General features: G+C 51.8%; 1 protein-coding gene across 2 annotated transcripts in view; it reads right to left on the bottom strand.

Annotated features, from left to right (window-relative positions):
* Nucleotides 1-1256: 1256 nt before the first annotated feature.
* CPLX2 (complexin 2) overlaps nt 1257-19415 on the bottom strand; it is an 82174-nt gene continuing 64015 nt past the window's right edge. The window contains exons 1-4 of one of the 2 annotated variants that reach the window (XM_047731554.1): nt 13988-14273; nt 6589-6708; nt 6271-6446; nt 1257-5505 (exon numbers count right to left, since the gene is read on the bottom strand). In XM_047731554.1, the coding sequence (XP_047587510.1) occupies nt 5308-5505; nt 6271-6446; nt 6589-6619 (405 nt within the window). In that variant the 5' untranslated portion in view covers nt 6620-6708; nt 13988-14273 and the 3' untranslated portion in view covers nt 1257-5307. Of the gene's footprint in view, nt 5506-6270; nt 6447-6588; nt 6709-13987; nt 14274-19415 lie in introns of those variants that run through there. The other variant, XM_047731555.1, reaches the window with a different exon arrangement.

Below are 19415 nucleotides of genomic sequence, written 5' to 3'. Positions count from 1 at the left end.
ATAGCAGAATTTGCAAGGTGCCATTCATTGAATGCTTGGCACACAGTGCTGAGAGTGTGAGTGTGTGACCCCATTTACTCCTCACAACTGTGGAGGTCAGAACAATTATTATCCCATTTTACTTGTGAGCAAACACTCAGAGGGTTAAGTGGCTTATTCCAGATCACTCTGCTGGATGACAGAACCTACCAGCAAACCCAGTGCTGTCGGCACAGAGCTGTGATGCTCTGTGTTGTGAACACAGCAACCAACTGCTGGGGGAAAGGGCCTGGGGGCTGTGTCAGGGTGGGCTTCACCCAGGAGATGACATCTTAGCTGGATCTTGAGAAGTTCAAGTATACTGGGTGGGGAGGAGGGTACTGTTCATTTCAGGCAGAGGGGGCAGAATCTATAAACATGGAATGGCAGGGTATGTGTGAGGGTAGGGAGGCTTGGCTCCGAGTTGGTTGGGTCTGACCTAGCAGGTTGGGGTCATGTCATACAGGGCCATTTTGACAATTTTGTTGTTATCCTATAGGCGGGTGCTTTCCTACAGACCACTGAAGGGTGTTGTCTAAGGGCATGACATGGTTAAGTTTGTGTTTTGATGAGTCTTCCAGGTGGAGTTGGGTGGTGGGGAGAAGATGGACAGAGGGAAGATGTGGAAGCTGGGAGACCAGTGTGTGAGGAATGGGAGGTACCTAGCCAAGTAGAGAAAAAATGAGGTCTACCTTAAGGCAAGACAGTGGTAGAGGCAGCCAAGGCTGAAAAGGGGTTCTGGTCTTGTGCTGACTCAACAAGGCCTGGGATGTGTCTGTGTCCAGGAGCAATACTATATGTCCTCAGTTCCCACACATGGCGTGGCAGACATGAGGAACTCCCTCAGTGTTGGTGGGATGAACAGGGACAGACCTTTGCCCATCTGTGGGACTTGGCTTCATGTTGGTATGCCAGTTCCTGAGGAGCGTTTGGAGAAGGATGGCCAGAGATAGGCTGTGGGGTGCTGTGACCAGGCTGGGACACCAGCTCCAGGGCTTTGTTGAACAGCTGACTTTGAAAGGCAGGAGGTGAGTGGCCCTGAATCTCTGGGGCCAGCCTTGACTCCAGCCTCAGTTGATTTCTGGGGTCATTTCCAGTGTCCCGGCTAGCAGTGTGGGTAAAATGGAAGGGTTTCTGGGGCCTCTTGAGCACTGTGGCTCAGCTCCCTCTCACCTCAGCTGGTGCCCTGTGTCACCCTGGTGATGCCAACAGACAGAAGAAGACAGACAGACCAAGAGTTGCTGTACAGGTCTTTTCTTTGTTGTCGTGGTTGGTTTGGTACATCTTAGCATCTGCGTCATACAAAGGGGGGAGCAACAGCCATGGCTTTTGGTCAGATTCAGGGGGCATGAGGGGGTGCCCCTCCCCTCCCCCCAGGCACTGACACATTTAAAGAAAGCAGAGCAACAAGGACACAGCACAGATGTGGGAAAGGGATTCCCCCGCGAGAGAAGGATGGTCGTCCTCACCTGAGTCTCGCTAGAACCCCCACCCCAGGACCACCAGCACAAACACCTCCCAATCTCTTCCCAAGGAAGAAGTGGGGCAGCCGGAGCAGGGAGGGGAGTAGGGGACACGTGGGGAAGGTATGTCCTCAGGCCTGGGAGACATACATTACCTGAGCCATCTGATCCCCAGCTGCCTGTCCCATCAAGGGCATGCAGGACCCTAGGTTGGAGCAGCTGGGTGGTGGGGCGGGCAACTCTGCTAGCTAGGTGCTGGGGGCTCTCAGGGCTGGGGTTCTGCCCATATCCTCTAGCTAGAGCCTGTAAGACAGGCTTTGCCCACCAGCTGTCCCACCTGAGAGCGACCTGGGTTGCTGAAATACTTCTGCTCCCTGTCTCTCTCTCCCTCTTCCCCTGCTGCTTCCTTCCCTCTCTGTCTCTCTCTCTCACACACACATACCCCTACTTAAGAGGGTCTGTTGACTTCCTGCTTGCCTTTGGGGGGACCCTACATGGTTTTGCTGGTAAAGATACCTTCCAGGAGCTAAGGCTGCCCATGTGTGCAAGTCCTGGCTCACTGCCTGCACCCAGCATGGGTGATCCAGAGAAGTCTTCTCCCTCATCTCTGCTGGTGAGCTCCCAGGCATGCAAGTCTGGCTGTGGTCTTCCCTGGCAACCACGCATGCCCACAGCAGGTGCTGCCCACTCCCTTGTATCTCATTGTTTTCACCATATACAAATGATTGCTCCTTCTTACTTCCCTAGCTGAAGAGTGTCTCCCTGATATGTTGTAAGTGTGCACTGAATTCTGGGACTGCTCCCTCCCAGCCTCCTAAGTGTATCACAGACACACTGTCCCACTTATGTGTGGCACACCCATCCTCCTCCCATCCGGTGGATCACACACACCTCCCACCCCAGGTACCTCATGTGAACATCCCTTCCCTGCCAGAGCACACTCCACACATATCTTGTTCCCCCTCTCCCTCCACATGTGTGTGTTGCACACAACATCTTAACTGGGTCACACGTTAGCTTCTTCCCACAGTGAGGTCTGTATGAGGAATGATAGTCATCATGTCCCCCTGGATCTGACAGTGATCCCCTGGCAGTGGTTGGAGGCAGGTGTGCCCCATGCTGAACTCCTCCCTTGCTATCACCTCCAGGAAGTCCTCTAGTCCTGCTTCTCAGAAGTAGGCCTGAGGAGTCTGGAGGAGTCTAGGCCATACCTCAGACTAATCCAGCCACCCTGGAGGGTACTCTTATATGGAGAAAACCCTGAGCCAGCTCTGGAGGTACAGAGGGGCTGTGGAGACCACCAGGGACATCCTCTGAGGGTCCCAGGATATCTGACATGGCTGGGTTCCTTTGCTTACCTGAAGCTTCCTGAGCCTTGGTCTCTGCTGCCCATCTGGCACTCTCTGTGTCCTGGCACTACCTTTGAGATCTGTGGGCCCCTGTCAAGGAGGGGATGTTTTTGAACACTTGGGATCCACATCTGTGTCTAGGTGGGGCTCACAGACAGGGTCTGGGGAGGCCTGGGGCCCCTGGACTGGGCCCTGCCTATCTCTGTCCCAGGACCCCGAGGGCTCTAGAGAATGACCATCCTGCCCAGGAAAAGAGACACAGACAAGCAGACAATAGGGGTGCGAGGTGGCTCCCCATCACAGACACAGGCACAGACACAGGCCCCCTGGATGGGGGGCAGGACACAGGGGTACAGGGGAGGGGCCGGGGGCGGGGGAGAAGGGCAAATCCAGGGAGCTGGAGCTGCTGGAGCCCTGCTCCCTAGAGAAGGGACAGACCAGGGGATTTTTCTGGTTCCCTAAACATATGGATTGTTTTGTCTCGTCTTTAAAGTATTGCAGTCTAACTGATATGGCTTTAACTATTGGAAACAGACAGAGAAGACACGTGTCTCTCTCTGAAATAAAAGCATAAATCCACTAACATGGAAAACCTGCAGAATGCAAACTGGGGTCAATGGGGCAGGAGCTTCAGGGGCAGGCAAGTCGCCCCCTCCCTGGGCCCTGCTTTTGGGGTTGGCCCTGGTGGGGGCCCAGCATGGCTTCTTGGGCTCTGCCAGGGTCAGTCCCAGTGGGCTTCTGAGGACCTCAGGCAGGAGCCCCTCAAGGGTGGGAGGACTCTAGGCCAAGGACAAGGTCTCCTGTTGGATGTGGCCACCTGTGACCAATGGTTTTGGGGCCAAGATGGGGGCATCTTACCTACGTTTTTTCTCCCCAGCACGTATTCTGCACCCAATTGCCTATTCAGAGCCACACACATGCGCACGACAGTATCAGCACATCTGACATTCTCTCAAACATATACTTCCACCATATCTAACACATACCCTTCTCCCCAGACACATGTGCCAAGCTGACATGTGCAAACCCTACCACACATACAAGATGGCTAGAAAACAGACACGACACAGTCTCCATTCATACACACCCCCTCAAACAAGCCCACGTACACAAGGCTGCCTCCCACACACAATCCTTATCTAACACAGGGATGTGATTAACATACACACACAATCTCAAGACAAACGTACACTGTAATGACACGCCTATAGGTACAATCTTAGGACACACAGTTGCTGATGCAGTCTCTGCCACACACACTCATGTGTGCATAGACACACACTTTCCTCTCTCATTTGCTCCTTGGCCCCCCAGTTCTTACACAACTGAGTGAGCAGGAGGCCTTGACAGTTTGGGGTGGGGGGGAACAAATGTCATTTTCACACATCCCAGAGGAGAGTTTGTTCTTGGCCAATGAGATGAATGGACAGATGCCTTCTGTCAAGTGGGAACTGGCTTCTCCCCAAAGCCTTGGGGCTTTGGCCAGCAAAGGTCCTCCTGGGGACCATGGGGCCCTGGAAGCACATGGACAGGATAGGGTTGGGAAGAGGGGTGAATAGGAATGGGGGCAGCTTGGCTGTACCAATGGTGGGGTCCCATGGCATGGGCCACCGCTGCCCAATGGCTCCAAGTATTTTCTGGGGGGGCCTGGGTAGCCCCTTGGCTGGGCAAACTGGACCCAGCCTGGCAGTGGGGCCCCAGGACCCAAGTGGAAGAGGGGGAAACAAGGGGCTGCTCTACCCTGGGTCCTCTCCACAGATGAGTTAAAGTCCAAAGAGGATCCATTTGGAGGGACTGGCTTGGCAGGGGCTATGCCTCTTCGGGTGGGGTTGGGAGAGGAGTGATCCTGGGTTGGGTGTCATCTCAGGGGAAGGAGAGAAGGAGAGCCCCAGCCTTCTGCCAAGACCTAGGCCTGGCCAGAATACAGCAGGGCCTCTCAGGCTGGGCCCTCACAGGGCAGGCTTACCCTGACTCCCTTCCTCAGAGCCAGGCCACTCAACACCCCTGCCCTGACCTGGAGGCCCACTGTGGGTCAGAGGCCAAAAGTCGGCATGCTGGGCAGGGTTGGAATGTGTTATTACTTTGGCTGGCTTGGGACAATGGTCCTCCTGGCAGTGGGGTGCATGAAGGAATGTATGGGGGTTACCACACTAGCATAGACCTTAGGCTTCCTTCCGGAGAGGGCCCTCAGTACCTCTGACACTGGGTTCAACGCCCCCTACTGGGGGGGGAAGCTGTGTTCCCTTTTTCAAGCAACTTGAAGTGAGGTGGGGGCTGGATACCCCAGGATGAAGGGGGTGTGAGGGAGTGCTGAGAGGGAGGAGTCCCTGGCCGGGGAAGGGGGGCAGAGGTCAACTGAGGTTTTCCCCTTCAAAACTAAGACTTAACTGAATAAAAAGAAAAGAAAGAACCAAAAAAAAAAAAAAAAAAAAAAAAAAAAAGGAACAAGTGGAGTGGGAACAGGGCAGGAGGGCCGGTTACTTCTTGAACATGTCCTGCAGTGGCCCCGGGAGATATTTGAGCACCGTGTCCAGGATGCTCTCTTCCTCTTCCTCCTCTTCATCCCCGCAGCCTGCAGGGATAGCCTTCTTGGGCCGGGTCAGGCTCCCCTCGCAGGGCTGCTCCAGGGCGGCCTTCTCCTCTGCCTCCTTCTCTTCCTTCTTCTTCAGCCCATACTGGGGAGGAGGAGGGCAGACATGAGCATGAATGCGGCAAGGAGAGCTGGGTGGGTCTCAAGGTCATGCAGGCTCAGCTGGGCCACTCCTGGAAACTCCCCAAACCTCAGTCCTCTCATCTATAAAATAGGGATAAGAATGCCTCCCTTATGGGGTTGTGCCTGTCCTTAGCAGGTGCTCCATTAGCGTCCGTGCATGGGGTTTCCTGTAAAATTAATACCTGCCCCTAGTGACTTCTCTGCTCTTCTGAAATCCCCCAAGATTTGACATCTGAACGTCCTTCCTTATGTTTGGGTGACAAAACTTGATCTGAGCTCATGGGAGGCTACTTACAGCCTTGATTTTTTGCAGTGGTGAGACTAGACTCATATACTGAACTGTTTGGCCGAGGGTGACAGCTGCAAACCCATTGAGAGTGAGGTGCAAAGATAACAGGTCCTCAGGCACTATGGTGTTTTCCTAAAATTCCCAAATTCTGGATTGCAAACATTTGGTCTCCAATGTCTCAGGTATAAGATTGTGGACCACAGCCGCAAACATTAGGGAGCACGTCTCATGGGCATTATCTTATTCAATCCCCATAACACTCCTTCCAGGGAGCTGTGCCTGTGACACTCACTTTACCCTCTTAGGAGAGCAGCTCTCAGAGCTAGGTCTAAAGTTGGAGCTGCGGTTTGCGGGGAGTGGGTGGGAGGGTGGGGGAGGTGTGGGGGTGCGGCTTGACCTCCATGCCTTCTACTCTCCAGGCAGTTGGGAGGTGCTGACCTTGTCTCGGATCTGCTGCCGGACCTTCTCCCGCTCAGCCTCCATGCGCGCATGCTTGGCCTTACGCTCCTCTTCCTGCTGTCGCAGAGCCTCCTGTCGCTCCTCCTCCTTCTTCTGTGCATCTGGGTCCTTCTCCTCCTCTCCCCCCAGCATCTTCCCCATATCCTTGGTGGCCCCTAGAGTGGATGGGTTGGGGAGGGAGAAAGTAGGGTTGGGGGGTCAGGGCTGGGGATGGAGGGGCCTAGTGCTCTGCAGGTCCCTCCCAGCTGGGTTGGGACTCAGGTCCGGGAGTGAGGGGTGCTGGGCTCGGGGCCTCACCTCCAAGGGCCTGCTTCATGACGAAGTCCATGATGCCAGTTCCAGTTAGCGTGCCCTAGTGCGCAGTCAAGTTTGCATGCAGTGCTTCTGGCAAGGCCTGGCTCAGGAAGATGTGTCAACCTGTAGAGTAGAGTCGGGGATCAGACAGGAGAGGCCTCAGCTCACACAAATGGCAGCCTCACCCTGGTTCAGGCCCCAGGCTCCATCAGCTGAGGCCAGGACTCGATGCCCTGGCACCCATGGGAAGGAGATGGAAAGGGGCTATTTCCTGAGTACTTGCTGCAGGCCAAGCACTTATGTGTGGTCACATGTCTTCGGATTCTAAAACCTTCATCTTGACCATATTGCTTTAATTTGGTTGAAGCCAAGAGTGCTAGAAGGAACCCAGGAGTGCTAGAAAGAACCTGGAATTTGGAGTCAGGCAGACAGAGCTTGGTTCTTATACCTCCCTCATTTCTTGTTTGCCATGTGACATTCAGCCAGTTACTGAACCCCCTTGAGTCCCAGTTTCCTCGACTATATGAAAGAATGGCGGTGCCTCTTTTCCCAGTGCTACTGTGGAGACTGGAGAAAATTTCTGCCTGGCCCATGGGATCAACGCCTAGATGGAATGAGCACACTTAGGGCCCCAGCAAATCTTTTAAAAAAAGAACAGTCAGCTTGGATGAGCATATCCAGACTTCTGAAATTAGACAAATGGAGAAATAAGTTACTTTTATTGCAACAAACATGTAAGTTTTTGTGTCTTATAGCTTAATACTGATTTTTATTTTGAATTACACATGGGAGGTTGGAGACATGATAATCTTGGGGCTTAGGACCTTTAAAGTACCAAGCACAGGCCTTGTAAGCACTCAGCTTATGTTAGTTCTCCCCTTCTCTCTCAATTACCAACTTTCAGTTTTTATTATATTTTTAATTGTCCCTTTTTTTTTTGGGCCTGAGAAGGTTTTCTCCAAATAAAATCTTTTTTTTTTTTTTTAAGATTTTATGTATTTATTTGACAGAGAGAAAGAGAGATCACAAGTAGGCAGAGAGGCAGGCAGAGAGAGAGGAGGAAGCAGGCTCCCAGCCGAGCAGAGAGCCTGATATGGGGCTCGATCCCAGGACCCTGAGATCATGACCTGAGCCGAAGGCAGAGGCTTAACCCACTGAGCCACCCAGGCGCCCCTCTCCAAATAAAATCATAGTGGGAATCTCAATATGCAAAATACATAGAAGTGGAACTACTCGAATGTTAGTGGGGAGGGGTGGAGCTTCTCTCCTCCAGTGACCTCCTTCTACTTTGTTCCCTTCAAATCCCTGAAAATTTCAACCCTGATGTAACTCTTAGATTTCCTTTTTAGTTCCACCATTCAGTTTCATGGTTTTTTTCCATAGACAAAGCCACCACAAATCCCTTTTTGGGTGTGGAGGGGAACATCCATGAGCTATCCAAAGTGTGATGTAGTCACCTGGGGCCAGGCCTCCTCCCCTGGGCCTGGGAGCCTGCACAGCCTTGGGGTCTTTATGATTTGCTAGGAGGAAAAAGGGAAACAGTGGCAGAGAAGCAGCCTGGATATCACAACCAGGTTGAATTCAAGGTCACTGGCTTTTTGTTGATGATGGATTTTCCTCATTTCTTTCAAAATGAGAAAACATATCAGCAGACTGAGATCTTTCCATCAAATGGGGCCCAAGAGTTTATTTGAGGACTTCTTCACGATCATACCACCCGACAAGTTGTTTGGAGGAGGGCAAGTCATGATGGAGTAGAAAAACGTTGCCAGGGGCCTTAGCATCAGACACACCTGGTTAGAAGTCCAGGCTCTGATCACTCCCGGGCTGTGGCCTCCTGGGAAAGCAGTGTGCTCCCTGCCAGTGACAGGAGTATTAAGCCTACCCTTGTACTGATATTTGAAGAAAAGGAGATCCTGGTCAAGTGCCTGGTGTGTAGCAGCTGCTAGTTAGTGTGGGCCGTTGCTGACTGCATGTTTATAAGGACATGCAAAAAAGGAGCAGGATTTCTAGGAAATGCAAAGAACCCACCCTGACCCAGAATTCTGAGTTTGAAAGGCAGCTCAGCTCAGTCAATTAAGATGTTTTCACTTGATTCAAAAACATTTCGAAGAGACTACATTTCTAACAACAGGAAATGAACAATTTAATAATCAAATGATTTCAGGAACTACTGGGTTCCTCCTCTCTGTTTCTGTGCAGCTTAAGGAATTGGCAGGTGGTGCTGGAGGACACAGGACTCTAATTTGAGATGCCTCAAATTGGGCACCTGGCCTTTAGGTCCAGCCTGATCCCTAACTTGCGGCTCTGGCAAGTCTCTCTCCTGGACCAGATGATCTTCTGGGCCTTCTTCCCAGTGGTTCTGTTGGAGCAATTCTGCAACATTTGAACTGCCAACCACCCAACTGTGTCCTCAAATCTTTCTTCTGTCTTGGTTCTGTGACTTAGTTCTTTCCTCTCCTCCATCTCCTACCATACTCCCTCCTCTCCTACTGCTCCCTCTTCCCTCCCCACCCCAGTTTTGCTGCCTCCTGTTGTTCCTTTCCTTTTTTCAGTAAGTGTTTTCCCTAGGACCCTGACTTTAGCCCGTGCCTCGCTTTCCTCTCTAAAGTTTCCCTAGGAGAACTCATCCTTTAATGATACCTAGACATCTATGGGCTCTCAGACCCCTATATTCATTTATCCAACAAGTTTCAGTTAAGCATCTACTATGTACTAGGCAGTGTGTTAGATACTGGGGTTTTAAGAGTGAACAAGACAGATAAAGTCCTGCCCCCATGCAGATTACATTTCGGAGGATGTGAACTGAGTGAGCGAGTGTGTGTGTGTGTGTGTGTGTGTGTGTGTGTGTGTAGGGAAATAGGCAATAAATGAATCAAGAAGTACACTTGCCTTCCTCTTGAACACCTCCCTCTGGATATTCCATGGCACCATTCAAAGTCAACATGCCATCTCTCTATCACCACACCATCTCCTTCTTTGGACTCTTCTGCCTCTAAGCATCCATTCAAGGAACCTTGATTACCACCCCTCCCCACCCAGCAATATGCAAAGTACATCTACTCATTGAGGGCTGAGTCTTCTGGATACTTACATCCCTGTCGCTCGAGGTGCCCCCCTTGTAGCTTGCTGGGATTTAGTAGCTTCTTGGGTCCACCCCAGAGTCCTGCTGCCCACTCCCAGCATGGCTCTCTCAGCTCTCAAGTAATTTCTTGTTCATCTTGTTGAGGCTTCCTTAACCAATTTCTCAACGCCCAATGTCCTCCTCCCCTATCCCCTTTTACAGATGACTTTCCTCCCACTTCATGTGGTGTATTGGAAGGCTTGTGGGCTCTGGGTCAGGCATACCTGACTCTGATCCTGAATCTGCTACTTTTTAGCTCTGTGATGGTGAGTAATTGTCTTAACCTCCCTCCCTCATGCAATGAGGATTACAATACCCCCTTGAAAGGTTAGAAATAGTGTATACAATGCCTTTGGCACATGTGGGGGGGGCTTGGTAAATGGTGACTGTTATCAAAATGATTGATGTCGGGGCACCTGGGTGGCTCAGTGGGTTAAGCCGCTGCCTTTGGCTCAGGTCATGATCTCAGGGTCCTGGGATGGAGTCCCACGTCGGGCTCTCTGCTCAGCAGGGAGCCTGCTTCCCTTCCTCTCTCTCTGCCTGCCTCTCTGCCTACTTGTGATCTCTCTCTGTCAAATAAATAAATAAAATCTTTAAAAAAAAATGATTGATGCCAGGTGGTATGAGCTCCTGCAACCTTCCTTCCTAGTTTCTGAAGATGAGGTCCCCCTCCTTCCTCTTGAAGTTAATCTATCTGCCTGAGCCGCAGATCTTCTCTCCTTAGGCTTTCATGTTCCCTCTTCCTCACATCCTCAGTCTCTTCTCTGTGGGTCTCTTTATCCCCTTACTTCTCCAGCTCCTGCTCTGAGCCACTTTTCCCTTCCTCTCTGCCCTCTACCTTTGTGATGAACGGGTCTCTACTTGGTTTCTCCACTCCTTCACCTCCGGGTCAGCCCTGTGGCTCTGTGAGATCAGAGATCCACTGCCTCTACACTGCCACCAAAATTGCCCCCATCAGAGCCACCAGAGGCCTCCCAGATGCCAGATCCTGGAGTGTTTTCCCATCCCTCTGTACCGTCAGATGTTGATGATGACCTCTATTCTTTCCCCATCCCTCTATTTTTCAGGCCTCTTCTTGGATCTCCTGAATTCTATCCAGAGCACTCCTGTGGTCTTCAGCCTCCTTCTCAGACAAGTCTTCTCTCTCTTTCCTTTAAAATGTAGATGTTCCCCAAGTTATCTCTCTTCCTCTTCCTTCTCCTGCTGTGCCTCCTTCCCCCACTGTTTCCCTTGGGAATATCACCTAACCCTATTGATTTATGCCCTTCTTTATTCACAGACACTCTCTCCACCACTTGCACATTTAAATCTCTGCTGGGTATTGCCACAAGGATAATCTCAGATTCAATCTGTCCAAAGATCAATCTCACCCTTGTTTCCCCTCACCCAATCATTTTTTCTTCTAGTGTGCCTTGTTCCAGTTGCCTCAGCTGAAAACTCTGGAGTCAGTGATTTCTTTATTCACTCACTCACTCACTCATCTGAATGAGTCTCTGAGCATCTACTCTGCCAGGTGCTGTTCTGGAGGCTGGGCTGTGGTAGGGAAAATGGGAGTCATGTTTGCTCTCACAGCATTCAGTGAGCTGGGGAGGTAGACACTGGACAGAAAACTACACAAGGAACTGGTGAATTAAAACTGGGTTGGGGTGCTGAGAAAAAAGTCTGGAGGCCATCTGCATCTGCACCCTCTTCTGCTACGGCTACAAATGTCTTGGTTCAGGGCCTCGACGTTCTGGATCGGTGCATAATCTCTACGTCTGTCCCTCCCTCAGCTCTCATCCGTCCTCCACATGGCTGTCCAATGAGTCTTCCTGACGGGCAGATCTGCTCATCAAACACACCCTGCAGTGGCTTGCCACGGCCTTGTTAAACTGACCACAGTCCTTGTGCTGACCTTCAAGTCCTGCACAGTCTAGCACCTGCCTGCCTTGCCGTTCCTTTCCCATCCCTTGCATGTGACTCTGCTTCAGCTATACCTGAACACATATTCTATTTGAAAATCACTGGGCATTTGTTCCTGCTGTTTTTACAGCCTGGGAGCCTCTTAACCTCCTCTCTGCCAGTTCAAATCCTAGCTTCACTACTTACTAAGCAACCTTGGGCAAGTGGTTTAATCTTTTCTCATCTGTAAGATGGAAACGATAATACCCAAGGCATGTTGTGAGCATTAGATGAGATAAACAAATGAAGTGCTCTGCTGAGTGCTTGACACACAGTAGCTGTGCAGTACATATTAGCTGTCATCATCATCATCATCATCACTGTTAAAGCAGCAGCAACAGCAATATTAATTTTCGAAGCTCCCTCTCAAACATGACTCTCTCTGTAAAATATCCCAGATCTCCTGGGTGAGATGTGATGGTGTCTTCCTCTTCTGAGACCCACGGTACTTTCTAGAGCAGCCTTGCCTGCCTGCAGCTCACGCACTCTGTCCAGCTATGTGTCTTTCCCTTCCTGATCACTCTGAGTTCCTTTCGGGGCAGGGCCTATATCTTGTTCATTTCCCTTATCCCAGAGTCCATAACGTCTCCTGGTTCATGGTAGAGCCTCATGACATATTTGCTGTGTTGAATTTAATGTGTGCCAGCGAGTATGTGAGTATATGCATTCAGAGTGTGATCCTGCGTGTCTAGCTCTGAACTTCGGCATCGTGTGAGTCTGCGTGAGCGTGTGTGCAGGCGTGTGTGTAGATATTTTGCCATATGCCTGTAGGAGTGCTGAGGTCGGGCAGGTTGCATGCTATTGAGGATGTGGGCCAGACCGCCAGGAGGCGCTCCTCAGCGGTTCTGCGGGAAACCTTGGTCTGTTCCTGCGCGGGAAGGGTGGTGGTGGTGGTGGTAATGGTTGTGGGGTGGTGGTGGTTGTGATGCTGGGCTGGGGGAGGGGAGACAAAAAGGGGGAGAGAGAGGGGTGCTGCTGCAGCACGTTTCTCTGCCATTAGCGCATCCAGAACCTAGGATACATCTTCAGCTTTCCCTCCCCGACTTCCTCCAGCCTGTCCCAACCTGAAGGCAGCGGAGGTACCTCCTTCAGGCTTGGCCTTCTGAGCCCTAAGCGGTTTCAGGACTGGGCCCCGCCATCCGACAAGCAGATTCGGGCACCTGCAGTGTTTGTCCTTGTAGCTGTTTTTCTGTTCTTATGGCTCAAGTCCAGGCTATATTCACCGCAACTCAGCCAACACTCATTTCCTTTTCACAGGGGACCCTAACGCTAATGGCGGTGGCAGAGACAGGGGATGTCCCTTTATCCCCCACCCCACCCCCACTCTACGCCCCTGGAAAGGAGAAGCCCTGGGGGAGGGGAAGGAGCAGTGGGGGATGGGAGGGGGTAGGGAACGGGCTCCCTCAGAAAAGCAGAAGTGGCGGGGGCTTCTTGGTTCCCCCGCAGTAAAGGATAGGAATCCAGGCGCCCCTCTCCCGGTCTCCTGCGGAGACCAGCACAGCCAGCAGCTCTGCCCTGGAGCTCGCGGTTGGCCACTGAGAGCGCCCCTCCCCCAACGCACAAAGCTCCAACCCCAAGACCCAGCCTGGTATCAAACTTTGATGGGGTAGGGGGCAAAGTGGGGCCCGCGAGGGCATCAGATGGGACGGTAACTAATGACCCCGGGCAGAGAACGTGCGCTGGCCAGACCTCGGCTCCTCCTCCTCCGAGGACAAATGGTCCCCTTGGTCCCTCACCTCCAATCGACGTTTGAGGCTTTCCTCCCCTCCACCTTCGGCCTGCCCTCCCCCTTCCCGGCGCCCTCTGACTCACTCGGGGAGCCAGAACCCCTTCGGGGGCGGCTCCCTCCTCCCGGGCGAAGAGGGCTCCGGAGGGTTCCAGGTTAAGCACAGCCTGAAGTAGCTTAGATCGACGTCCCCCCATCCTCAACCCCGTGAGCTCGAAGTTGTTCTCTAGGTTCAGACTTGAGTCTCCCGCCGCCCTCGAGGCGGTCCTGGCTCCCCGCGAGCCAGGCTGTTTCGGGCTTCTGCCGGGAGGTCTCCGGGTCGGGGCCCACTCCTCCTTCCCAGTTTGCTCCGGCTTCACTCCCATTCCTCTGCCTGCTCGCTTTCACCCTGGCGGGGAGCTGTCCTTTCAGCACCACGGCGAGCGTGCCCAGGAGGGTCCCAGATGCTGCCGCGCAGCCGCCCTTTCCGGCTCCCGGCCAGTCTTGGGGAGATGTCCCCTCGAAAGCCGTACTCCCCAGCCTCCCAGGCTGCCCTGCAGCCTCACAGCGAGAGCCGGGACCCTGTTGCCCACAGCCCGGCTCCGCCCTCCCGGCCCGTGGTCAGCACAGACCTGGCGGTCCACGAAACCGTCTGAGCCACTGCAGGGCTCTGGGCGTACTCAGCGAGGCAATCCTTCTGCTATTCCAGCTCCCGCCGCCGCCTCGTGCAACTCCACCAGGCGAGCTGGGGCCGCGGCTCCTGCCGCGGGCGGCTGCCGGAGGCGCCCTCCAATCACGCCCCTCAGCCAGGCCCTGACGTGCTACCGCTCCCCTTCCAGATGGGAAATTCAAATCTCTCTCTCTCTCTCTTTCTCTCTCTCTCTCCCCCTCTCGCTCTCCCTCTTTCCTCTGCCTCTCCCTCTCCTTCCCTCTTCTTTTCTTCTCCCCTCTATCTCCTCCCTCTCTCTTCTCTCTTCCTCCTCCCCCTTCCCCTCTTCCTTTTCCATTCTTCCTCCTTAGCCCATCTCTTTTCTCTCTCCAGTCCCCTTACCCCTCCACCTTTCGCTGTCCCCGCCCCGCCAAGACATCCCTCTGCCACTACCCGCCCCACGCCCCCTGCAGCCACCTGTCCTGGCCAGAGCTCTTAAGACCACAAGCTTCTTGCTTCAATGCACACTGAGGGGAGGATGGAGGGTTCTTTAAAGCAAAGCTCAAAGATCACCTGCTCAGTAAAGCCCTCCGGATTTCCTCCAGGAAGAATTGGTCACTCTCTTCTCGGGACTTCTGCCACCCCTAAACACACACCAGTTTCAGAGGCTTTTCTTCCTCTATTTGCTTGTCTCTTGCCTATGAGCTCCTGTAGGACAGGTCCACCATCAGAACATCTTTACAGCCCCTTAGCACCATGTCCTGGTAAAGGAGTACTCAAGAAACACTGATGGATCATGTGGGTAAGGCCCCAGCAGGGGATAAGGAATCCTTCATATGGATCCAGAGGAAGAAGGCTGCTGCAGAATTCAGTGTAAAATTCAATTGCCAATGCCTTATAGATCTGATATCCTATGAAGAATCATGAATCCTTTGGCCAACTTTATTCTAGAAGGCTATGTCTTTCTCTTGTATGGCCAGGTAAGAAAACGGTCCTCCAAGAGGCAGGGCAACATCTGTCCTCACCCCCCAGGGCCTTCCTCCTCCTTTCACATTCATTTCTCATTTTATTACTGTCTCCTAATGAGCCTCTCTATTCTGCCTGCCATCTTTTGGCTCTAAAACGATTCCTTTAATCCAGACCAATGTGTAAGAAAATGGCTTAGGAAAGGAGGGGCCTTGCATCAGGCCTTTGAAAGATTTGCAGGAGTCTATGCATCAGTCAAGGTTATGTCAGAGTGAAGATGACTTCTGCTTCTGTAAGGGGATGGCTTCCTTCCAAGGAGCGAGCTGCAAGAGCTGCAGAGGGACAGGATTGGGAGAGGAAGGAGGTATGATTTTGTTCCAAAAGGAGGGGACTGTTCCTTTGCACAAGTTCACAGCACAGACCTCAAAGTGAAGGACCTCCACAGGTCAGAGGCCATTGGTAGAGAACCACCCTCCTTGCCTGTCCTCTTCTATGGCTCATCTCTGTTCTCCCCTTACAGGCTATGGGGCTTGGTATAGGGAAGACCCTTTATTTATGGCTGAGTTCTGTTTAACACTGTGTTAGGCCATGAACATGCTTATTTTTAATTTTTCTTCCCTTTCCTGAGGCAGACACTCATGGAGGAGGGGCAGAAGGGAGGCTGTTTGATTAGAGTGACTTAGACTTGCCACTAATGCCTGAGGGGAGATCTGGGCAGGGAGATCTGACATCATGCCATTTCAAGACTCACAGTCCTCCTCCTCTCTCTCCTTCTCCCTCCTTTCTCCCTGTTCTTCTAGAACAGAAGCTCAGTGAATGGGACCTGGCTGGCAGCACTCTAGTTACAATTGGGGTTTTTCCACAATGGGCATTATCTTTAACATGAACATCAACCAAGCTGGGCTAAAAATCCAGCCATCTTTCAGAAAACTACTGAACTCAGTTCTGGATACCGTACTTTAAGATGGATTTGATAAGCCTGTGTATGTTTAGAAGAAAAGGGTGGTTTGATGGTGGGTGTCTGAAAATCAGGTCAAATGAGGGAGAGTTGAAGGATTTGAAGATGTTTCATCTGGAGGGGAAGATGCTGAAGGGGCAGGTCTTGCTCAGTTTGTAATTCCAGCACTTAGCATGATGCCTGACAGAGCTGGTGCTAAGGAAATGCTTGTTGGATGAATGAATGACCGCTGCAAGGAAAGAGGAGTACTCTTGTTTTTACCAGCCCTGAAGACAGAATCGGAGCAACAGGGGAAAGGTAAAAGGAGGCAGACAGAAACTCTATGAGAAAGAATCTTCTCTCAATTGGAGTTGTCCAGCCATAGAATGGACTGCCTCGTATTAGGTAGTGAGTTCCCCATCCCCTGGAAAAATGTCAGCTGGGTGGCAGGTGACAGCTAATGCCCCCTTTGAACTCAAGCTTCTGTGAGTCTATAAAAAATTGTATGAGCTGACATGAATCATGTCTAGCTGCAGAAAATCTTACTGGTGAATAAAAGGACAACTCTGTCAAGCCTTGTTGGCTTCATCCTGTTGAATGATTAGGGGTAAATCAGTGCACTGTAGCCACTGATGCTTTCCTTTGAAGAAAGATAGTGGAGACCTGAGTACTTGCTCCCTGTTCACTCTTGCCAGCCTAGACATGGCTCCTAAATAATGTCCATGTAGAAAAGTCACTAGATATTTTAGCCATTTCCTAATGATTGTAATGCTACTAATCATAGCAACCATTAGGCCCCCATTATGTCTCAGGTGCTTAGTTTGGTGCTTTGCATAAATTACATTCTCTCCTTTAGTTTACACAAACCTCTGTTTCCAAGATGGGGAAGTCGATCCCCTGGGAGATACAGTGAGTCTTTGGCATAGCCAGAATTCCAGCCCAGGCCTGCCTGGTGCTGAGCTCTGGGGTCCTTTTACCCCCCTGGGCTGCTTCTCTTCTGACACATCCCACAGCCTATGGAAATGTAACTTTTGCTCTGCAGATTTTTTTTTTCGTTGACATTTATCATCTTCCCTGTTCTCCAGATTCTCAAAAAAAAAAAAAAAAAAAACCCCACAAAAAACAAAAAAACAAAAAACCAAAACCAAAAACCTGCCTTGAATTCACACCCAGATTGGGGTCCTCATGTCATGTGGGTTGTCAGCATCTCCTTCATCTCCTGAATCTCTAATCCAGTGGCTGTAAGTCCCCCCTCCCCTAGCCAGCCTGCTCTGTAGACAGCTTGTAAGAGTCACCTGGTAAAATATAGATGTGGCTCTGCTAAAGATGTCTTACCCTGGCTCGGGCTGAATCTCCACTTTTATTTATAAGCCCTGTGGTCTGGGACGGGGGGCCAGATTTGAACAGATTTTTAAAATTATATGTACATGCCTTGAATGTTCACTAGGAAACAAATCAAGAGAGCTAATGTCAGTGCTTTGTGTGAGGATTGAGGAACAGTGTGTGAAGAATGACAACTGTCAGAGCCCATAAATGCGGTGATCAGTGAGAATGGCGTTTGTCCAAAGGTCAGACCATTTCTGCGCTGCAGTTGCCTTGGTCCAGAGGGTACTCTGGATGCAATGCGGGATGTGAAGAAGAGCCTGCTGGCTGGGCTGACCTCAGCTGGGAGTGAAGCTGGGGGATGCAGGGAGGCCTCAGAATGCTCCTGACACTGACTCTACAACCTGCCATTCTACCTTGAGCCTGGAGGGGCAGAGTTGGTCTTGGTTTGAGGGGGGTGGCCTGTGTGCCATAGGCAGAAACAGAACTGTGGGGGTGGTGCACAGGGAAGGGCTTCTGGCTACCTTGCTCATCTGATGAGTGCCTCCCTTCTTGTCACTGATAATGGCTAGGGTGCCACGGTCAGGATGTGAGTCTGTCTCCTTCACCATGAGTGGCAGTGTGAAGGTAAACCCATCGGTGTGCAGTGGGGCCTGGGCGTGTGTGCCCACCGGGGCAGAGCCATGCAGGGGGCAGTAGGGTCCACGTGGAGGGACACAGGTGCTCATTGGGCAGGTGTAGGTCTGTTGCCGTGTGATTCTCAGCATGCGGGGATGTCTCCCTCCCGATGCCGAGCATCCCTGACATGGGTGTATGGCCAGGTGTAAAGCCAATCGGGCTGTCGGTACAGTGGAATGTGTTACTGACCTGGTATGGTGGGTTGGGTGCCGGTGTAGTTATTGCCTGCAGCTGGGCAGCTTGTGCAGGGTACAAGCATGCAGAGTGGCATTTACTATGGCAGCTGCCAAGGCTCAAGTCATGTCACCATTTCTGTGTGATGGTGTATGTCTAAGTGTCACTGTCAATGAGAGATGACACAGGGGATAGGGTATTACCGTCAGTATGACATGGGGCCATCATCGGCGCCAAGGGTTTAGGTGTGTGTCACAGTGGACTGGCACACGTGTCACTGTCATTGTTGGGACAGAAAGGATGTATGTGTGTGTGCAGCCAGGAGTGTCATCACCACTGCACAGGCATAAATGTGTCACTGAGTGTGACTGATTCCTCCTTTTCCATTTTTTCCCTCCTACCAGAAAGGCCCTTGGCAACCTAACCTGCTAGCTCCTGCCCCACCTGGGAAGCTGTATAAACCTTTGGATTCTCTGTTATCCACTTTTGTTTCCCAGAAAGAGAGTTCCCAGCTCCCCATCTGAACCCTGACTCACTGGTGTGGCACAGAGTGTGTGTGTGGGGATCCCTTGAGGAGCCCCTCTCTATTCCAGAGACCTGCCCCCAACTTGGAGCCCCTTGCCAGCCCAGCATCCTCCTACCAGCTCCTCAGAGGTCCTCTGGCACCCTTCATCCCATCCCCACCCTCCCAGATCCAGGCACTCATTAGCATGTCAAAGCAGTCCTCTTGCAGCCCACGCGGTGTACCCTGGGATATCCCCACACAGTTAGCTCCCTCTCATCTTGAGCTTTCCTGAAACCTTACATTTTCATGTCTGCCACACCAGTCTGTGGTTCCCCTACCATCCGGCACAGGGAGGATGCTTTGGGGATAAATCATTCCTCCTTTGCCTGGTTCTTTTTCTAACTCTCTGCTGGGACTTCTGCCTCCCCTCCTCTAATCTAAGCCCTTCCGTCGCTCTAGGGTGTGGTTGGGTCACCCTTTCCATCAGGAATTCTTCCTGATGATCCTAGATGCTCCTGTCAACCCAGATCCAGACAGTGCCTCCCATCAAGCCTCCTCATCTGAGTCCTAGCCCTGGACTTGCTCAGGGACAATAGGGGGGGCATCAGAGTTTGCCCCATGTCCTCAGGAAGTCCCCCTTCCAGAATGTCCTTCCATCCTTGTGACACTCGGTCCCTTTTCCCCTTCCCCATGTGAAGCCCATGCTCAGAAAGATAGTTTTTATATCTTAGAATCCTTTTCTTAGGCACATGAAAACAGAATAACAGAGTGCCAGAATACTAGAATCATAAGCAAAGACCTTTCTAGGATAACATTTAGAATCACAGA

The sequence above is a fragment of the Lutra lutra genome, chromosome 5 (genome assembly GCF_902655055.1).
Source record: "Lutra lutra chromosome 5, mLutLut1.2, whole genome shotgun sequence".
NCBI classification, from domain to species: Eukaryota; Metazoa; Chordata; class Mammalia; order Carnivora; family Mustelidae; genus Lutra; species Lutra lutra.
This window is presented reverse-complemented; position numbering and strand designations above follow the sequence as displayed.